This window comes from Schistocerca serialis, chromosome 4 (genome assembly GCF_023864345.2).
Source record: "Schistocerca serialis cubense isolate TAMUIC-IGC-003099 chromosome 4, iqSchSeri2.2, whole genome shotgun sequence".
NCBI lineage: Eukaryota > Metazoa > Arthropoda > Insecta > Orthoptera > Acrididae > Schistocerca > Schistocerca serialis.
In genome coordinates this window covers 635804709-635823736 of record NC_064641.1, presented here as the reverse complement: position 1 = coordinate 635823736, position 19028 = coordinate 635804709, and the positions used below count along the sequence as shown (strand labels likewise).

The 19028-nt window shown below is 38.9% G+C and overlaps 1 protein-coding gene across 1 annotated transcript in view; it reads left to right on the top strand.

Annotated features, from left to right (window-relative positions):
• Positions 1-19028, top strand: part of LOC126475480 (armadillo repeat-containing protein 8-like) — a 129193-nt gene that overhangs the window by 38070 nt on the left and 72095 nt on the right. Inside the window, exon 9 of the mRNA XM_050103378.1 lies at positions 4584-4793. Within this exon, the coding sequence (XP_049959335.1) occupies positions 4584-4793 (210 nt within the window). The remainder of the gene's footprint in view (positions 1-4583; positions 4794-19028) is intronic.

The following is a 19028-nucleotide window of genomic DNA, read 5'->3' as shown; positions in this document are numbered from 1 at the left end:
CACTATCCACCTCCATCATCATTTTCTGAACTTGCCACTATTTTGCAGGACGAATGCTATAAGATTTCCTTGAAAACCGTACAGGAGCTGTATTTATTTGTTCATTCTCAGATGTCTGGCAGGTGTTTTGAAGGCCAGTGGTTTTCCTGTACCACATTAGGCATGTTTTTTCCCACGTTTCTATATTTTTGTCCACCTTCTATATTTGAAAATCAAAAACACTGTTCACCCAAAGAGTTGACACTAACCATAAACTGATAATTAGCAAACCTGAGGAACATGAATAGCATGTGCCTGAGAACTGAAAGTTTTATAGGGCTATAGAAAAACTGTTAAGGTGACTGACTCCTTACTCAAAAGTTTTGGGGCAGCTGCTGGTTGAAGAAAATACAGGTAAAGAACAGTTGACGGTGGGCAACAGGTGTGAATGAGTGGAGCAAGGCAGATTAGACTAGACGTTAACTAGCAGCCATTATTAATACACATGACGGTCAGAAACAGTCAGCAAAATTCTTAGGGTGTTGGTGTGTAGTTTCAGCTGAGAAATAACTGTTAAGAAAAAAATCAAACAATGGAAAATCCAGGATGGAAACTAACAATATTATGAAAAGTGTGGTTTCCGTTATCTGAGACTGTAGACGTGTGTGCAAGTTGCATGGACGGTCTCTGCTATATGGTGAGTAGCAACTTTCCTTTTCATAATATTGTTAAGAAAATAAATTCAATATGTTGCACTGTTTTCAAGTTGAGTATCATTGAAGTTAGCTAATCAGGCCATTGCACGTGCAAATTCAAATGGCCTACCAGAGACGCCATTGCCATATGTGTTCGTTTTTTGGTTTCCTAAAACTGAACAAGAGAGTGAAACAAAAGCTGCACGTGGGATGGTAATAAGGATCGAACCCGAGCCAAAGGCTGAGCAGTCTAGTGCATTGCCATTTATGCTATGAGAACAACTGACACTAGTTGTATCTGGTGGACTGCTTGAATTTGTTTGTGCAATGGCCTGATTGGCTAACTTCAGTGCTAATTATCTTGGACATGGCACAACATATCAGTTTTTTTAAAATAATTATTTCTCAGCACAATCAATCTGCAACACCCTTACAGACATTTCAGACTGTTTCTGGAAATCCTGTATATTGGAAGTGAATTTATCAATGCCTCATTCCATGAATGTGAATGTTCAGGGTTGCTCACTGTATGTTGTAGACAGCAACCCAGCTATCGGAGGAGAGACAAATATTTTGGAGCACACTATTCATTGTATGTCATTACAAATGGTTCATGTCAGAAATTGTACACTCACATGTGTAAAATTTCTAACGTATAAACATTTATTTAAGACTGCCATCAGCATAGCAAAACAGCAACATGCACTGCTTCGCTGCAATCAGGCAGTGCTTAGGTAGCCTTCTAGAAGTACAAACCATTTTCTTTTCCTCCTCCTGAAGATAAAGCAAAAATGATAATACTGAAAATGTCTTCTTCCTTCAGGTCAGCAGACTTCTGACTTTTGGAAGATACTGATTCCATTATTTGTCGCCAAATTGTCTGGTTAGTTACCAAACGTGATAACCTTCGGTAGATTCAAACAAATATTGTGTTCCTTTATAGGTGTTGCAAAATTATGACCACCATAAAGCTTCATTGTATTTATATTGGACATTAATATTAGCTTTGACATAAATGTATTATTTCACTACATAGCACCAAAATCATGTTATAAGTGAACTAAAATTTAATAATGTCAATAATATCTCAGAATTTTGGGCTAAAATGGTCAGTCCAATGAAATTTTTGTATTTGTACTGCAAGTGGCTCCGATATGTGACCCCACACAGAAAAAGACCCCATGGAAAAAGACCTGTCTGGTGAATTATACTTGATCATTATACTTGTTGTTATGTCTTCTGTGTATATGGGTCCACAATCGCACCAGATTTTTTTGGGGAAGTCATTATCCTCCATAGCTTGTTTTTATTTTGGAAATAAACACTTTATTTCATGATTTTTTTGCTAATAGTTAATTTTGCTCCCTCGGGCATTGTCAACTCACATAATGGTTGGATTTTATCATTTTACAGATGGAATTTACACCTGTATAGCTTTAAAATGCCCAATGTGGGTGAAACTAGTTAATAATGAAAAATCCTGATATAAAAGGTTTATTTCAAAAATAAGAACAACCTATGCAGAACAACAAAAGATGCAAATTATGTCTCTAAAATGATGAAATGCAACCCTTGCTTTGTTGCCGTGACAGAATCAGCCACACTAAATCCATTGGTTCCTGTATATGGATCCACAGGTGCTAGGATTTTTTTCAGGGAAGACAGTGACTACATCATGTGCAGTTTTATTTTAAACATGAAGCAAATGAATTCAGTGTGGCTGGCATAGTGACAAAAAAGATGGAATTTGCACCTATATAGCTTTAAAATGGCCAAGAGATTGAAACTAGCTAACAGTGAAAAATCATGATGGAAAAGGTTTTTTTTTCAAAAATAAGAACAACCTATGCAGGATGACGACTTTCCTGAAGAAATTTTATTATGTGTGTGGAATTTGAATCTCACTTGTTAAATCATATTAATACTCTACTTTGCAATTATACAATGTCCATTGCTCCACTGCAACTTTTCTATATCCAAATTTTCTGCTGAAAAGTAATGCCCCGAATTTTTTATTTTGTTCTCAATACTGGTTGAGATATTGCATGTCGTGCATATTACTTGGTTGATTTTCCCACTTTTGCAGTGTTTAATGTAACTATGTTGCTGTATGAGAAACAGCTTGCTGTAATCCCTCAGAAAACTGAAAGCACAAATTCGAAGAGTTTGTCCAAGCATGGAGCACCCTCTCCTTCAGCATGACAATGGCAGACCACACACGGATGCTGCAACAATCTAACACCTTGGGTTTACTATCATTATTCACCCTCCCCATAGCCCCAATTTGTTCCCATCTGATTTTCATCCATTGCCGAAACTTAAAGAACATCTTCAAGGACTTCACTTTGATAGTGATGAAGTGGTGCAAGCAGTGGTGAGGTTGTAGCTCTGTCAACAAAAGTCAAACATTCTACTGCTACAGTATCAACAAACTGGTCTTTTGTTGGGAGAAATGTGTTTGTTGCCAGGGTGGCTTTGTTAAAAAATAAATATACAGACATGAATAAAGACACAGTTAACGTTAATAAAGTTCATTTTATTTAAAAAGCTTTAAGAGCTATCGCATAAAAATTTTGGAGACATTACTTTTCAACACGCCTTCATACATCGTCTTGAGTTCCTAATGAAAGGCTGTTTAATTTTAACGTTTTCTGTCTTTTCCTGTCGTCGTTTCATGTCATCGAGGTCAAACTGCTTCTGCTTTGCTAGCTTACATTTATGTGCTCCCCGGGCACATTTGCCTGGTTTGTAAATGTGCAGGGGACTGATGACCTCAGATGTTAAGTCTCATAGTGCTCAGAGCCATTTGAACACTTTTTTTTTTTTTTTTAACGTGCATCCCCTTTAGTATATATTTTTGAGTACTTTTTAGTCATTACGCATCTAGAAAAAGGTAGAAATATTGTTGTCAATTTCACTTGTGCAACGTACCAATTTGCAAATATGTCAGATTTTTGCACTAATAGCTGAGGACAATGCAGGGCACATACATTCAATAAAATATAGGTTCCTGACTGGGGAGTCTAGATTTGTTACTACAACATTCCATCTGAACTTATTTAGCTTACTCATGATGTGCATCAACCATTTTTCTTGTGTGTGTGTGTGTGTGTGTGTGTGTGTGTGTGTGTGTGTGTGTGGGAGGGAGGGCAGGGGTCACTTTGAGTCAACATGAGAGCAGTTAGAAGTCATCTGCTCTAGGCCCCATGTTCAGTAGTGTGCACTGGACGGAATGTTTGCCGTACTTGTGCCTGCAGCAGCTTTGTGCTGTGTTTTCAGATCTGTCACAGATTGTCACCCTTCATGCTTAATGGAGTGGGCAAGTCACTGACTTCCAAGTACTTTGATGATACGTGGATGCCCAACACCGGCTACTCCTGGCTTAACTGCCCATGAAACACTTTCCATAGATGCTCATGAACAGTTGAATAGGTTCACCATTTCCGAGATACTTGTTTGTACTTGTTGGGCCGTAACAGTGTATCATTTGTCAAAATCACTTATGTCAGTGGATTTCTCTATTCATGTTTCCTGTATCTTCACTAGAATCGTTCTCTATTCATCTCTGCTGTGTTTTATTCTTTCCGTACCATGTCACGTGCCTGAAGTGCCACCAACCAGCATTTAATCTTGTGGTGAGTCATGGTCATAATTTTTTAGCTCAGTGTATTTGTCCCTACTGATTAGTTTTGATACATGAATAGCATCAATTCCAGAGTAAATTCACTTTACTGGCTGTTATGTACAGGTGATTGGTAAATGAGTGCATGCGATATTAACACCACAGCTATATAAATACTGCAGCCTTCTAATTCTAATGTTTGTATCTCAGAGCACTGTTATGTTTGTAGTAAATGTGTAAATGCTTTTAGGATTATCCCACTGATTTCACTGACCGTTCTTGTTCAGGACCATTCCGTGTGGCGTCCGTTGATGGCATTGCTGCAGGGAGCTTCTGACGACATTCTTACTGTTGCTTCCTCGACACTCTGTAATCTTCTTCTTGAATTCTCACCTTCAAAAGAGCCGATTCTGGAATCTGGTGCTGTTGATCTGCTTTGTGGGCTCACAAAACACAAAGATCCCTTTCTGAGACTTAATGGAATATGGGCATTAATGGTAAGTGTTTTGGTGCAAGGAAATCTTGATGTATTTTAAATCATAACTGATTGTACAGTCTGCTATCGTATGTTTCTTGAATTCTGTATTTAATAATCTCATTAATGTAACTGAGATACAACAAACAGCTCAAAAAATTCAGGATTAATATTTAAGCAACAGTGTTCTGGGTGAACAGGGCAAGGTTAGTAATTTCATCTCTACAGATGCTTTTCTTTGTTTTTTACTTTAAAGTTAATGAGTGGATAAAAATGTTATTGTCATAATGTTGTTCTGATTTCAGCATTATCATAACTGTAATCAAAAAAGTTACTTCAGTTGAAGCAGACAACAATAATTTGTTTGTTGCAATAGAGTTTGTGTAGTCATATAACATCACAGTATTATAGAAGAACACAACAAGAATTTTGTCTGAAAAAAGAAAGAAAAAGAAAGCTAATACAGATTAACTAAGAATCAGAAATCTGATAATAACAAATGATAATTAAGTCCTTTGGTTTGTGGTTATTTAAAAGGGAGTCAAAGCTGGTAGTTAGTGTGTTAATATCTGTCAATCATGTGAAAGCATGATTAGGTTTCAGTCGAAGGAAAATTGTGGCAAACACCCATGCAGAGAAAAATTTATATAGTTGAGTGGCCATGACCACGACATTACATCACAGTAGGCAAAATCTGGTTTCTGTGAGTGGACATCTGACAGCTACAAATGTTGACACAACAATAGCAAGTGGGAGTTACTAACAGCTTTAATACTTTGGAGACAATTAGTGGTGGGTTAGTGAGAATATTTTTTCTCAATAATGACGGACTTCATGTAGGAAATGGCACCGGACATTGCCAAAGAATATTAAACAGTTACACAAAAATTAAAGTTAATGTGCTGAGGTGAGTGAACAGTTTATTTCAAAAGAAAATGTGAGAGAGAATTATAGCCCCACTCTACTTCAGTTCAATACAGAAAATATGGGACATCCAAGAAAGTGAAGTTCATTGTTACATTTGTCATATTCCATGGGTCTCATGGATTCTAGTTTCTGAGATGTGGAAATAAGTCAAAGATGTACATGTAATTTAATTTAAGTACAATACAGTGAAATGACTTATCATTACTGTATTACATGCAAATTCTGAAATATTTAATAATCCAAAACATCAAATTTAAGTGTTCCTGAGAAGATATATTCACTGGAGTAGAAGGAGTTTGCCCTGCAGAAAGTTCTTTAATTCACTCTTAAATTCCACCACATTATGTATTAATGTTTAATGTGCTCTAGTAGGTTATCGAATACATATGCACCAATATATCTAAACACTTCCTGTACTACTGTTGTGACCCTCTGAAGTATTTGTAGAAGTTATGTTTGGTCCTGGTTATACAGGGTGTCCCAAAAAGAATGACCTGATTTTAAATAGAATTATTTATTAGAAAGAAGGGCTTAACACTAACAAATTGCATATTAAATTACTCAGAAAATACAGAAGTTTATAAAAATCCATCATAAATGTTCAATATGTCCTCCATTGGCTGGACGGACGACATCTAGTTGATAGCCAAATTCATCCCAAACTGAGCATAAGGTGTCTTCTGTCACGGAAGCTACAGCAGCTGATATTCTGGTTATTAGTTCATCAATGTCATGAGGTAAGGAAGAAACGTTTAGCACAAAATCGAATATGAAATGCCCACTGAACTGCGATCACTGATTGAGTACGACTAAATTCAGTAACACAATATGCCTTCTGTTGCGTGGACACCATATTGTGCGAGACTGGGTGCACGCTCTAGGTCAGTGCTCGTAATGACATCTAGCGGATTTTTTCTGAAACTCTAGACCGTGCCGATTACATCTAGTGCTGTTTCAGTTACCTATTGACATTTGTCTCAATTATTACAAGATAAAATTGGGTCATTCTTTTTGGGACACCCTGTATATTCATGCTTTTCACAATTTTGCCATCCTTTACATGTCATATGTTCTCTCCCATACAGCTTTGGCATTCAGGGCAAATGTATTTATTTGGATGCAGACTCTTTGCAGCAATACACCACCAGTCTCACTTCAGCCTTCAGTGGATGTAATTACCCTACCAGCCTAGTTCAAAATCAGATATCCCAGGCATTACATCCAACCCTCATCTTGCTGACCCCTCCAAAAGACAACTTTGGAGCACACCACTTGTCACTCAGTATTATCCTGGTCTTGAATCTATTAATCAGCTACTTCGACAAGGCCCTGACTTCCTAAAATCATATCCTGAAATGAGTATCAGTCTGTCTGAGATTTTGCCCACAAGCTTTGAACAGCTTTTCATTGCCCTCTCAATCTCCACAATATTTTTGTCAGACCCTGTGCTCTCTCTGCACCCATCTCTCTGCCCTATGGCTCCTACCCCTGTGACTGTCCCAACTGCACTCTCCTACCACCACCTATACCAGCCCTGTAGCTAGCAAAACATATAGTATCAAAGGGAGAGCCCTCTGTGAAACGACATGTCATATACCAGCTGTTATGTAAACGCTATTCAACCTTTTACGTCGGCATGATTGCCAGCAAGTTATTAGTTAGGATGAATGGGCGTAGGCAGGGGTAGTATACGGGAAACACACAATATCTTGCTGCAGAGTGTGCTCTACAACATGGCAGTTGTGACCTCGGTGCTGTGTCATCACACGTGCTATCTGGATTTTTTTTCCCGAACTCTGCAGGTGGGAAGTGGTGCTGAAACATGTCCTTAGTTCTCGCCACCCACCGGGCCTATTTACTTTAATTTCTCCATCTCAGCATTTCTGCACAGTATCTACTCCTTTTTTTTTACTCTTTTTAGTTGTCTACATCTTTCGTTTTCTGACCCGTCTATTTTACACTGTCCTCCACTCACCACCATTACATAAAATAAACTTAACTTTTCACTCGTATTAACTCTTTCACTATGTTTCAGCAGTAATCTCTGCTTGCATATTACCCTGTCTTCCACCTTTAAGCTCTCAAGTTTTCAAATCTTATCCAGTGCGGTCCCCAACAATCACTCTTTACTTCTTATCCCTTCCGGTAAGACTCCCCTGGTGCTGGGTGACTTTTCTGAACTCTGCTGCTTTTCATAAACTTCTTCAATCCTTTTCCTTCACCCCTCTTCCTTACCCTTCAACCCTTCTGCCGGATGAAGGAGCCACTGGCTCCAAAACATTGCATACCTAAATCACATTCCACGTGGGAAAAATACATCTAAAAACAAAGATGATGTAACTTACCAAACAAAAGCGTTGGTATGTTGATAGAGACACTAACAAACACAAACACACACACAAAATTCAAGCTTTCGCAACCCACGGTTGCTTCATCAGGAAAGAGGGAAGGATAGGGAAAGACGAAAGGATGTGGGTTTTAAGGGAAAGGGTAAGGAGTCATTCCAATCCCGGGAGTGGAAAGACTTACCCTAGGGAGAAAAAGGGACAGGTATACACTCGAACACACACACATATCTATCCCCCACATATACAGACACAAGCAGACAGATGCAGGAAGCTGAAGGAAGGAAGGTGTGAAGGGGCAGTGGGCAGGTGGAAAAGGAAACAGATCAAGAGGATGGGAAGAGGATAGAGACAGGTGGAGGGGGAGGAGGAGATGGACAAGGAGAGCAATGAGCAAGGAGATAGACAGAGGGAGGTGGAGAATGAAGTGGTAGATAGGAGTAGGAACAAGTCGACAGGAGAGGCCGGAGGAGAGTGTGCAATCTATGCATTGAATGCATGTGCTATTGATGCCATGGGGAAAAGGCTTACACACACACACACACACACACACACACACACACACACACACACACACACACATATATGAATTAATAGAGGGAAACTTTCCACACGGGAAAAATATATATGTGACTTACCAAACGAAAGCGCTGGCACGTCGATAGACACACAAACAAACACAAACATACAGCGAAAGCTTGAATTTTGTGTGTATGTTTGTGTGTCTGTCGACCTGCCAGCGCTTTCGTTCGGTAAGTCACCTCATCTTTGTTTTATATATATATATATATATATATATATATATATATATATATATATATATATATATATATATAAGGAAAGTGCTGGCAGGTCGACAGACACACAAACATACACACAAAATTCAAGCTTTCGCAACAAACTGTTGCCTCATCAGGAAAGAGGGAAGGAGAGGGAAAGACGAAAGGATGTGGGTTTTAAGGGAGAGGGTAAGGAGTCATTCCAATCCCGGGAGTGGAAAGACTTACCTTAGGGGGAAAAAGGACGGGTATACACTCGCACACACACACGTATCCATTGCTTGTGTCTGTATATGTGTGGATGGATATGTGTGTGTGTGCGCGAGTGTATACCCGTCCTTTTTTCCCCCTAAGGTAAGTCTTTCCGCTCCCGGCATTGGAATGACTCCTTACCCTCTCCCTTAAAACCCACATCCTTTCATCTTTCCCTCTCCTTCCCTCTTTCCTGATGAGGCAACAGTTTGTTGTGAAAGCTTGAATTTTGTGTGTATGTTTGTGTTTGTGTGTGTATCGACCTGCCAGCGCTTTCGTTTGGTAAGTCACATCATCTTTGTTTTTAGATATATATCTATCCTTGGATCAAATTCAACCAAATTGGGCACACAAACAGTAAATTTCACAAGTATCAGCACTGTGGCATTTATAACCTCCTACCTCCAATAGGAGGAGAGATAAGGTGGGCATAGTATCAGCCGGCCTTATTGACCTGCTTTACAGGCCAGCCCACAACATTGGGGTCAAGGAAAGGTTTTCCCGCAACTGACTTGTAGCCTGCCCAGCACAACAGGTGTGTATCATTGGAGTACTATCAGCCTGCCATGTGAGCTGTGTTGTAGGACAGCCTACATGTTGAGGGGGAGGGGAGGGGGGAGTTTTCAAGTCACTGGCATGTAGGCTGCTCTGTGCAACAGTCATGTTGTGTTGGAATAGCATGAGATTGCGTTATCGGCCTGATTTGCAGGGCTACGTGCACATTTTTTTTAACAACATTTAATTTCCACTATCCTGAATATAGTTTGATGGCATCCAGTACAAAATATACACATTTCAATTCCACGGAGTGAAATACAGTGACAGGTGATAGAAGAATACTGTGTGAAGAGGGGTGGCACTGCACTCTGGCACACTTAAGACAAAATAACGTCTTAAATTTCCTCAAACATATATGTTTTATGTATCAGACTCTTCAGAAAGATGTGCACTATAAAATGAACGTATTTTTGAAAATTCGATTTTTTAAATTTTTGACGCATCTCAAACGCTTGAGACAGGGTGGGGGGTTGGTGGCGCCACTATCTTAGTATTGCCCCGGTTTGGAAATATCTTAGATCCGAGGCTGATGCACAGAGCAGTCTGAGTTATAGTGGGGAAGTGTGTAATCTCCACGTGACCCGTGTTTACATTGAATGATTTTACTGTTTCCTCTTAGTTTATTGCTCTCATGTCAAATGAAAACAAAATGGTTTTCTGTGGCCGATTGCTATCAAGTGAATTAAAATACGTTCACATAATTACAGAAGGCTAATATACGTTATTAGTTTCAGATTTTATTTTATTTCCACTTTTCTGACGGCCATACATTAATCGTCTTGTAGAACAATGAAGTTATTTTTGTCGGTTTGCTAAAGAAATTTGGTTTTTATTAATCTTTTACGCTGAGGCAGTCAATGTATTTGAAACAAAGTGTTTAGTTCCACACTAATGGCTAATTTCAACTGCTCGCTGCATTTCAAGTGTGCGTTTTCATCTTCTAGCGTGTAAAAGTGTGTTTTCATCCGGGAGAAAGTGTATTTTTAACTGGGAAATCCGGCCTAAATCCGGAATTTTTTTTCCTTCTCTGCGTATACACCCTGGAATAGAATCCATCCGCCTACAAGCTAAATTAAAAGTTCTTGATTTGCTTCTAAAATATCTTTCTCTTTTTTCAGGCAGTTCACTGATGTAGGTAGTAAGCAGATGCAGCACACCTCCTTGGTAGACCTTACTAGTTCTGTGAAATCTCATCTGTATTATTAAACTACTGTCTCTCTAACTTGAATCTCCAAAAAAATTGCAGAATAAACTAATTTCTTCATTTTTAAACCACCCATAGGCGTAATCGTAGTTACTGGGGACATAGCTTACTAAGCTACTTCATTAATTGTAGGCATTGGGCCGGCCGCGGTGGTCTCGCGGTTCTAGGCGCGCAGTCCGGAACCACGCGACCGCTACGGTCGCAGGTTCGAATCCTGCCTCGGGCATGGATGTGTGTGATGTCCTTAGGTTAGTTAGGTTTAAGTAGTTCTAAGTTCTAGGGGACTGATGACCACAGCTGTTAAGTCCCATAGTGCTCAGAGCCATTTGAACCATTTGTAGGCATTGGGTTTGCAGATAAATTTTTAAGTCATCTGTAGGCCTAAAACTTAACATTTTCTACTTCTTGTATTTCGTTGGCTGGAAAATGTATTTTAATAGCTTGTGCAGTTAATAGTCTGTGATGACTGCAGTGTAGATTTTCTAAATGTTTCTGATAGGGAAAATGACCTGGAATTCTTATATGGATCCTACAAGTTGATCTCAGTGATGAACTTTCTGACATTGGTGGATAAAGACAGTAGGATTATAATTGGTAATGTTTTCTTTGATGGAGCTGACAGCAAGAAAACATTATTTACCCAGTAACAAAGGCTCCCCCTTATCATGATTCACAGTTAATATGGATACTCCTCAGTGGAAATCAGTTACAGCAGTAATCAGGGAAAATGTTTTTAAGAATAGTTTACAAGAGAGAACCTGGGATGAAATTTATAATGATCCAAATGCTAACATAAAATTTAATCTCTTCCATGATAAATTCATATCATTATTTGAAAATAGTTTTCCACATAAGCTAATCAGAATGGACTTTAAACAGCCACATAAAAAAACAGGGATCACTAGTCACTAGAGGGATTAAAGTAGCTTATCAAAGGAAAAGAGAAATATATGTGTTGGCAATAAGAAGGAAACTCCTACAGGAGTTGTACAGTTAAAGGACTACTCAGAATTACTAAGAAAGATTATTAAAAAATCAAGGGACATACACATAATGTCGGAAATCTTGTAGTTACAAAACATAAAAATATGTCTTTGTCAGACATTTTGACAGTTCAGTTGACAACTGATTGGTGGTAGCGGTCATGTGTGCATGAAGTGTGCTTTCTTTCGTGAAAGTGTGTGTGTGTGTGTGTGTGTGTGTGTGTGTGTGTGTGTGTGTGTTTGCTTGTTTTCTCTGCTGAAGGTAGGTTTGACCGAAAGCTATAATGTGTAATAGTTTTTTCGTTGTGCCTGTCTGCAACTCAGTAGGTCGTTTTTAGGGTGAGTAGCAATATATCCTTTTATTTGTATTGTCAGTGCATTACTACGTTCTACAGAAGTACTGTGAAGAATGGCTCAGTCATTGATACAGGCTACCAGCAGTACGTAATTGAAATGCAAAGAAATGTTACATCAAGAGCCAAAAGTATGAAATTAGATGGACTTGCAACGCACTTACATTTAGCTATGTCCAGTGCATACCTGCTTAAACTGCTTCAGAAAATAAGACATACAGGTGTTGATACGTGAGACAGTGTTGAATTTAGAAAGTCTGCTTATACAAATTGATCAGCCAGAACGATTATGACCAGTGATCTATTATAGATATAAACGTGTCCAGCTGATAGCAATATCATCTGATGAGGAATAGCTGCTAGCCAGACACTCACACTGTGCAATTACAATCAGTGAGCATGCTGTCCATGTGTAGAATGAGGAAGGTGCATGATCAATCAGATTTTGACCGATTGCGGGTTGTGATGGCCTGGAGTCTAGGCATGAGCATTTCAGGAACTTAACAACTTGTCAGATGTTCGAGGAATGCTGTGGTGAATGTCTTCAACACATGGCGAAATCAAGGTGAAATTACGTCCAGACATCGTGGGGTTGGGCAAGTAGCCCTCATTACAGCTGTCAGACGTCGTAGACAGGACAGGTAGTGAACTGTAACTGAAATAACATCAGGCTTTAATGCTGGGCAGATTATAAAGTGTGTCTGAGCACACAGTGCACCGACACACTGTTAACAATGGGCCTCCGCAGCCGACGACCCATACGTGTGCCAATGTTAACACCACAACATCGGCATGTATGGCACTGGACATTGTTGCAGTGGCAGAGCATTGCATGATCTGACGAATCCTGATACCTTCATCATGCCGATGTGAAGGCGCAAATCCATCGAGTTCCAGGGGAACAGCTCCTTGACACCTGTGCTGTGGGACAGAGTCAAGCTGCTGGTGGCTCCATTATGTCCTAGGAACATTCACATGGGCATTCATGGGTACACTGGAGTTTGCATGATGGCTAAGGAGTATTGTACGCTGGTTGCAGACCATGTACACCCCTTCATGGGGATCACATTTCTCGACAGCAGTGGTGTTTTTCAACAAGATAACATGCCATGTCACAAGGCCAGGGGTGTTTGGAGTGATTCGAGGAACACAATGGCGGGTTCCATTTGTTGTGCTGTATCAATTTAGGATCTACTTTGTATATTTCCAATATCTGTAGTAACCATGAGTGGGGTACACTATCAAAAGCTTTTTGGTAATCAATGTATGTGTAGTGTAGTGACCTTTGTTTAGTTTTAGCTTGATATGTCACCTCTGCATCTATTATCAGTTGCTCTTTGCATCCTCGTGCTCCTTTGCAGCAGCCTTTTTGTTCTTCATTTATAATTTTGTTCTGTGTTGTATGTGTCATTAATTTCTGTGTAATGACTGAAGTTAATATTTTGTAGATTGTTGATAGGCATGTTATGGGGCGATATTTAGCTGGGTTTGCTGTGTCTGCTTCATCTTTAGGTTTCAGATAAGTTATTCCTTGTGTAAGTGTACTAGGGAATGTGTATGGGTCTGCAATGTAACTGTTAAATAATTTAGTTAGATGTGAATATGTTGATGTTAACTTCTTTAGCCAGAAATTTGCCATTTTATCTTTTCCAGGGGCTTTCCAATTGTGTGTAGAATTAATTCCTCGGGTGACTTCATGTTGCAAAATTAGCACTTCAGGCATTTGTGGTATCACCATGTATGTGTCTGTTTCTGCTTGTATCCACCGTGCATGTCTGTTATGTTGTACCGGGTTTGACCATATGTTGCTCTAGAAGTGTTCCATGTCTGTTATGTTTGGTGGATTGTCTATTTTAATGTGTGTGTTATCTATTGTCTGATAAAATTTCTTTTGGTTTGTGTTGAATGTTTGGTTTTGTTTCCTTCTATTTTCACTTTTTTTGTATCTTCTAAGTCGTTTGGCCAATGCTTGTAATTTCTGCTTCTGTTAATCTAATTGCTCTATCGCTTGTTGTTGTGAGATTTTACCTAACCTTTTTCGTTTTTTGTCTGATATTTCATTTCTTATAAATTGTGTTAGCTGTCCGATGTCTTTTCTCAGTTTTTCTATTCTGATCTGTAGCCTGTGTTGCCATGCTGGTTTTGTGCGTTTCTTCTGTGTGTTGGTTGGTTCTGATCTCTGCCTAGTGTGTATATTTAGTGTAGTGAGTGCTCCTATATAAACCAGTAGTTGTAACTCTTCCATAGTTGTATTTTCATTTATTTTGTTGTGTATGATTGTGTTGATAGTTGTTATTGTTGTTTCGACTTGTGGGTTATTTGGTGGTCTATGCAAGAATGGTCTAATGTCTGTATTTGTGTCTTTGTATTCTATTATGTCAGCTGAAATTTTTCTTCTATATCTAACATGTGTGTCACTTCGTGTTCTATTTGTGCTTGTTCTGGTGGCTGTCTTAAGATTTCATTTTCCTCTGATTGTTTAATTGATGTGTTTTGTTCTTTGTTTGTTTGCTCTGGGATGTTTGAGTCCATTACTGTATTTTCTTCTTCTTGTGATTGCACACTATTTTGTTCCAGTATTTGTTGTACTTGTTGTTTGATGTTTTCTAATTCTGACTGGGGTATCCTGTTATTTTTGATAATTCATGGATCTGATCAGCTAGTCGTTTTTCTGTTAAAAAATTTAATTCTGGGTATCTGGTAATAAATGTTGTGTATACTTGTGATCTGTATCCAGTTGTGTTGGTTCCTAAGTTTGTTGCTTGGTAATAACAGAACATGAGGTGTCGGTTAACTTCATCTGACCATCTCATCCTCTGTCTTTGTTTTCCTTCTAGAGTGGTTGCAGGAAGCATATCCTGCAAAACACCTCTATTTAGATCTAAATCATTTTCTGTGTGGCTAGCAGTGTCGTTACCATTGTGGACGGGCGTAGGGTTCAAGCATTGTCCCCGACCATGACAGCGCTTGTCCAGGGCTTCATTAGTTCTTCTAATTATTATTATTATTATTATTATTATTATTATTATTATTATTATTATTATTATTATAGCTATATTTTATTAAATTTAATTTTAATGAGTTTGTATAAATCTTGCAGCAGACCACTTGTGTAGTTCAGTGATCTGCCGCAAAAATCTTGCAGCAGACCACTTGTGTAGTTCAGTGATCTGCCGCAAGTCTTTCAATTAGTCACAATTTCTGTGATTTGCAGGTCTGATAACTTACCAGAGTTATCCAACTGGAGAAAAGGGACCTACATGTAACGTGGAATCTGAACAATGTGTTGTTTCGGACAAATCATGTCATTGAGAGGCCAATGCAAGGTTAAAAGCAGGCAGAAAAACTTTGTGGTCTGACTGGGATTCAATCTCATGACCTTTTGGTTTCCTGTCAGCACTAGACCCATCAACACAGCTATAAAGATGCATAGAATATCTTTGATCAGTGTGTCAGTTGGAAAAGGAAGGAAGGAAGTGTACGGTTTGACTTCCCGTTGTCAACAAGGCAATTAGAGACTGAGCACAAGCTCAGGCAGGGGAAGAAAATCAGCTGTGTTATTTCCAAAGCCAACAGCATTTGCCTTAAATAAAATTCTCATCTAATATTCTTCTTTTACATAAGCACCAGACTACACATTACCCTAAAAATTACAGGGGAAATTATTGATGAGGCCACAGAATGTGTGTTTGTGTGTGATATATATATAATGGAAGGAAACATTCCACGTGGGAAAAATTATATATAAAAACAAAGATGAGGTGACTTACCGAACAAAAGCGCTGGCAGGTCGATAGACACACAAACAAACACAAACATACACACAAAATTCAAGCTTTCGCAACAAACTGTTGCCTCATCAGGAAAGAGGGAAGGAGAGGGGAAGACGAAAGGAAGTGGGTTTTAAGGGAGAGGGTAAGGAGTCATTCCAATCCCGGGAGCGGAAAGACTTACCTTAGGGGGAAAAAAGGACAGGTATACACTCGTACACACGCACATATCCATCCACACATACAGACACAAACAAAGATGAGGTGACTTACCGAACAAAAGCGCTGGCAGGTCGATAGACACACAAACATACACACAAAATTCAAGCTGTATGTGTGGATGGATATGTGCGTGTGTACGAGTGTATACCTGTCCTTTTTTCCCCCTAAGGTAAGTCTTTCCGCTCCCGGGATTGGAATGACTCCTTACCCTCTCCCTTAAAACCCACTTCCTTTCGTCTTCCCCTCTCCTTCCCTCTTTCCTGATGAGGCAACAGTTTGTTGCGAAAGCTTGAATTTTGTGTGTATGTTTGTGTTTGTTTGTGTGTCTATCGACCTGCCAGCGCTTTTGTTCGGTAAGTCACCTCATCTTTGTTTTTTTTTTATATACCAGCACTTTCATTTGGTAAGTCACATCATCTTTGTTTTTAGATATATATTTCCTACGTGGAATGTTTCCCTCTATTATAACCATATCATTAATTTGAACCCAACAATTATGTTTGTTATTGTCGCTGTTGCATCTCGAAATCTTTCCTGTCGTCTTATTTTCTCTTTCTGCTTTTAACAGTAGTCTCACTTTCTATTCACCTTCCCTTTTTACCCTAATACAATTTTATCCCGCCTATATACACTCTATAATACGTAACCCACTTCCAAACCATAACCAAAAAATTTTTGTTTTGCGCTTTCAACAATACCGCTGCTATAAAATCCACCGTTTCTAGTTCAATAACAGCTGCTTTCACGTATTAAACAACCATTTCGGCTAGTTCTAATAACTTTTACTTTATTTCCACTTCCGTTTTTCGTACATCACTGATCATTTTTAGCCGCTCTCCACAGGTTTTAACGTCATTATTTACAATTGTTAGCCCCATTTTCGTAATCTTTCACCACAACACCACGCCTTTTAATACATTTACACGTTTTTTCGAAATTTTCCCGAATTTCTCCGTCCTTATATATATATATATATATATATATAGTTATAATAGAGGGAAACATTCCACGTAGGAAATATATATCTAAAAACAAAGATGATTTGACTTACCAAATGAAAGTGCTGGCAAGTCGACAGACACACAAACAACCACAAACATACACACAAAATTCAAGCTTTCGCAACAAACTGTTGCCTCATCAGGAAAGAGGGAAGGAGAGGGAAAGACGAAAGGAAGTGGGTTTTAAGGGAGAGGGTAAGGAGTCATACCAATCCCGGGAGCGGAAAGACTTACCTTAGGGGGAAAAAGTTCGGGTATACACTCGCACACACACACATATCCATCCACACATATACAGACGCAAGCAGACATATTTAAAGACCAAAGTCTGCTTGTGTCTGTATATGTGTGGATGGATATGTGTGTGTGTGCGAGTGTATACCCGTCCTTTTTTTCCCCTAAGGTAAGTCTTTCCGCTCCCGGGATTGGAATGACTCCTTACCCTCTCCCTTAAAACCCACTTCCTTTCGTCTTTCCCTCTCCTTCCCTCTTTCCTGATGAGGCAACAGTTTGTTGCGAAAGCTTGAATTTTGTGTGTATGTTTGTGGTTGTTTGTGTGTCTGTTGACTTGCCAGCACTTTCATTTGGTAAGTCAAATCATCTTTGTTTTTTTATATATATATATATATTTGGCAGGCACTATACTTGCCATGAAATCAGGGACTATAGGTATTTGTTATTTTTTATGTATTGTTGTTTGCAATGATGCAGTTTGAATAGTGAGATGATGGTATTCACAATGGTACCTGCTTCACTGTCAAGGTCCCTCTTCTTATGGGACAATTTTCATAATTACTAAATTACTGTTATTTGATCATTGACTTACTGTAGTTTAATTTTCATAATTATGTATAGGATAGTCATGCTCCCATTACCCAATAAATGTGAAGGCTAAGGCCTTGTACCTTTCATCAACACAGCATCCCTCCATTCTAACTTATTCATATTTCCTTTTGCATTTTTCCTTCCAGTATCGTCATTGTCCTTACACGTTGCCCCTCCTGTGACAACTTAAGTAAAATACACTGTACATCTATTGCATCCGTTTTCATTTATTGCTTCTTTTTGTGTTCATCCCTCCATTAGAAGTGTGTGTTTCCCAAATTCCGTGTCTGCAATAGATCCCTTGCCTATTGAATCACCTCTTCCATCGCTCCCTTTCCATATCTTTACGTATTTTCTCATCTCCCATGCAATTTGATTATAGACTTCGTGCATCATTAGGAATGTTGTTTTGTAAACAGCAAATTGTGCATTCATTAGTCATACCAATGTTTTGGCTATTGAAGTAATAAAAAGAGATTCACCATTGAATTTGAAGTCTAAAATAATCATCCATGTGTTTCCTTTATCTGTAATTTTCAATTGTGATGTAACAGTGCATATGGCAGTGCTGTATTAAATATAGTGAGAAGGTGGGTTCAGATTCCACCGAGCCAGCCTAACTTATGTTTTCAAATGCAGGGCTCATTTGAGATGAATGTTAAAATTATGCTGCATCTACATCTATACTCCAAAAGCAACCTTACATTGTGTGGCACAGGGAAATTTGTGCACCACTATCACGTCTCCCTTTTGCTGTTCCAGTTGTGTGTGGTTCATGGGAATAATGATTGTTGGTAAATCTGCACCTGTGTTCAAATCTCCCTAATTTTTTCTTCATAATCTTTTTGCAAGATACATGTGGAAGGAAGCAGTATATTCATGGCCCTTCTAAGAGCATACACTCTCAGAATTTTAACAGTGGACTGCACCGTTATGCAAAACGTCCCTTTTGAAGCATTTTCCCCTGGTGTTGACTGAGCATTTCCACAACACTTGGGCGCTTATTTAATAAGCCTGTAGTGAAACTTGGCACTCTTC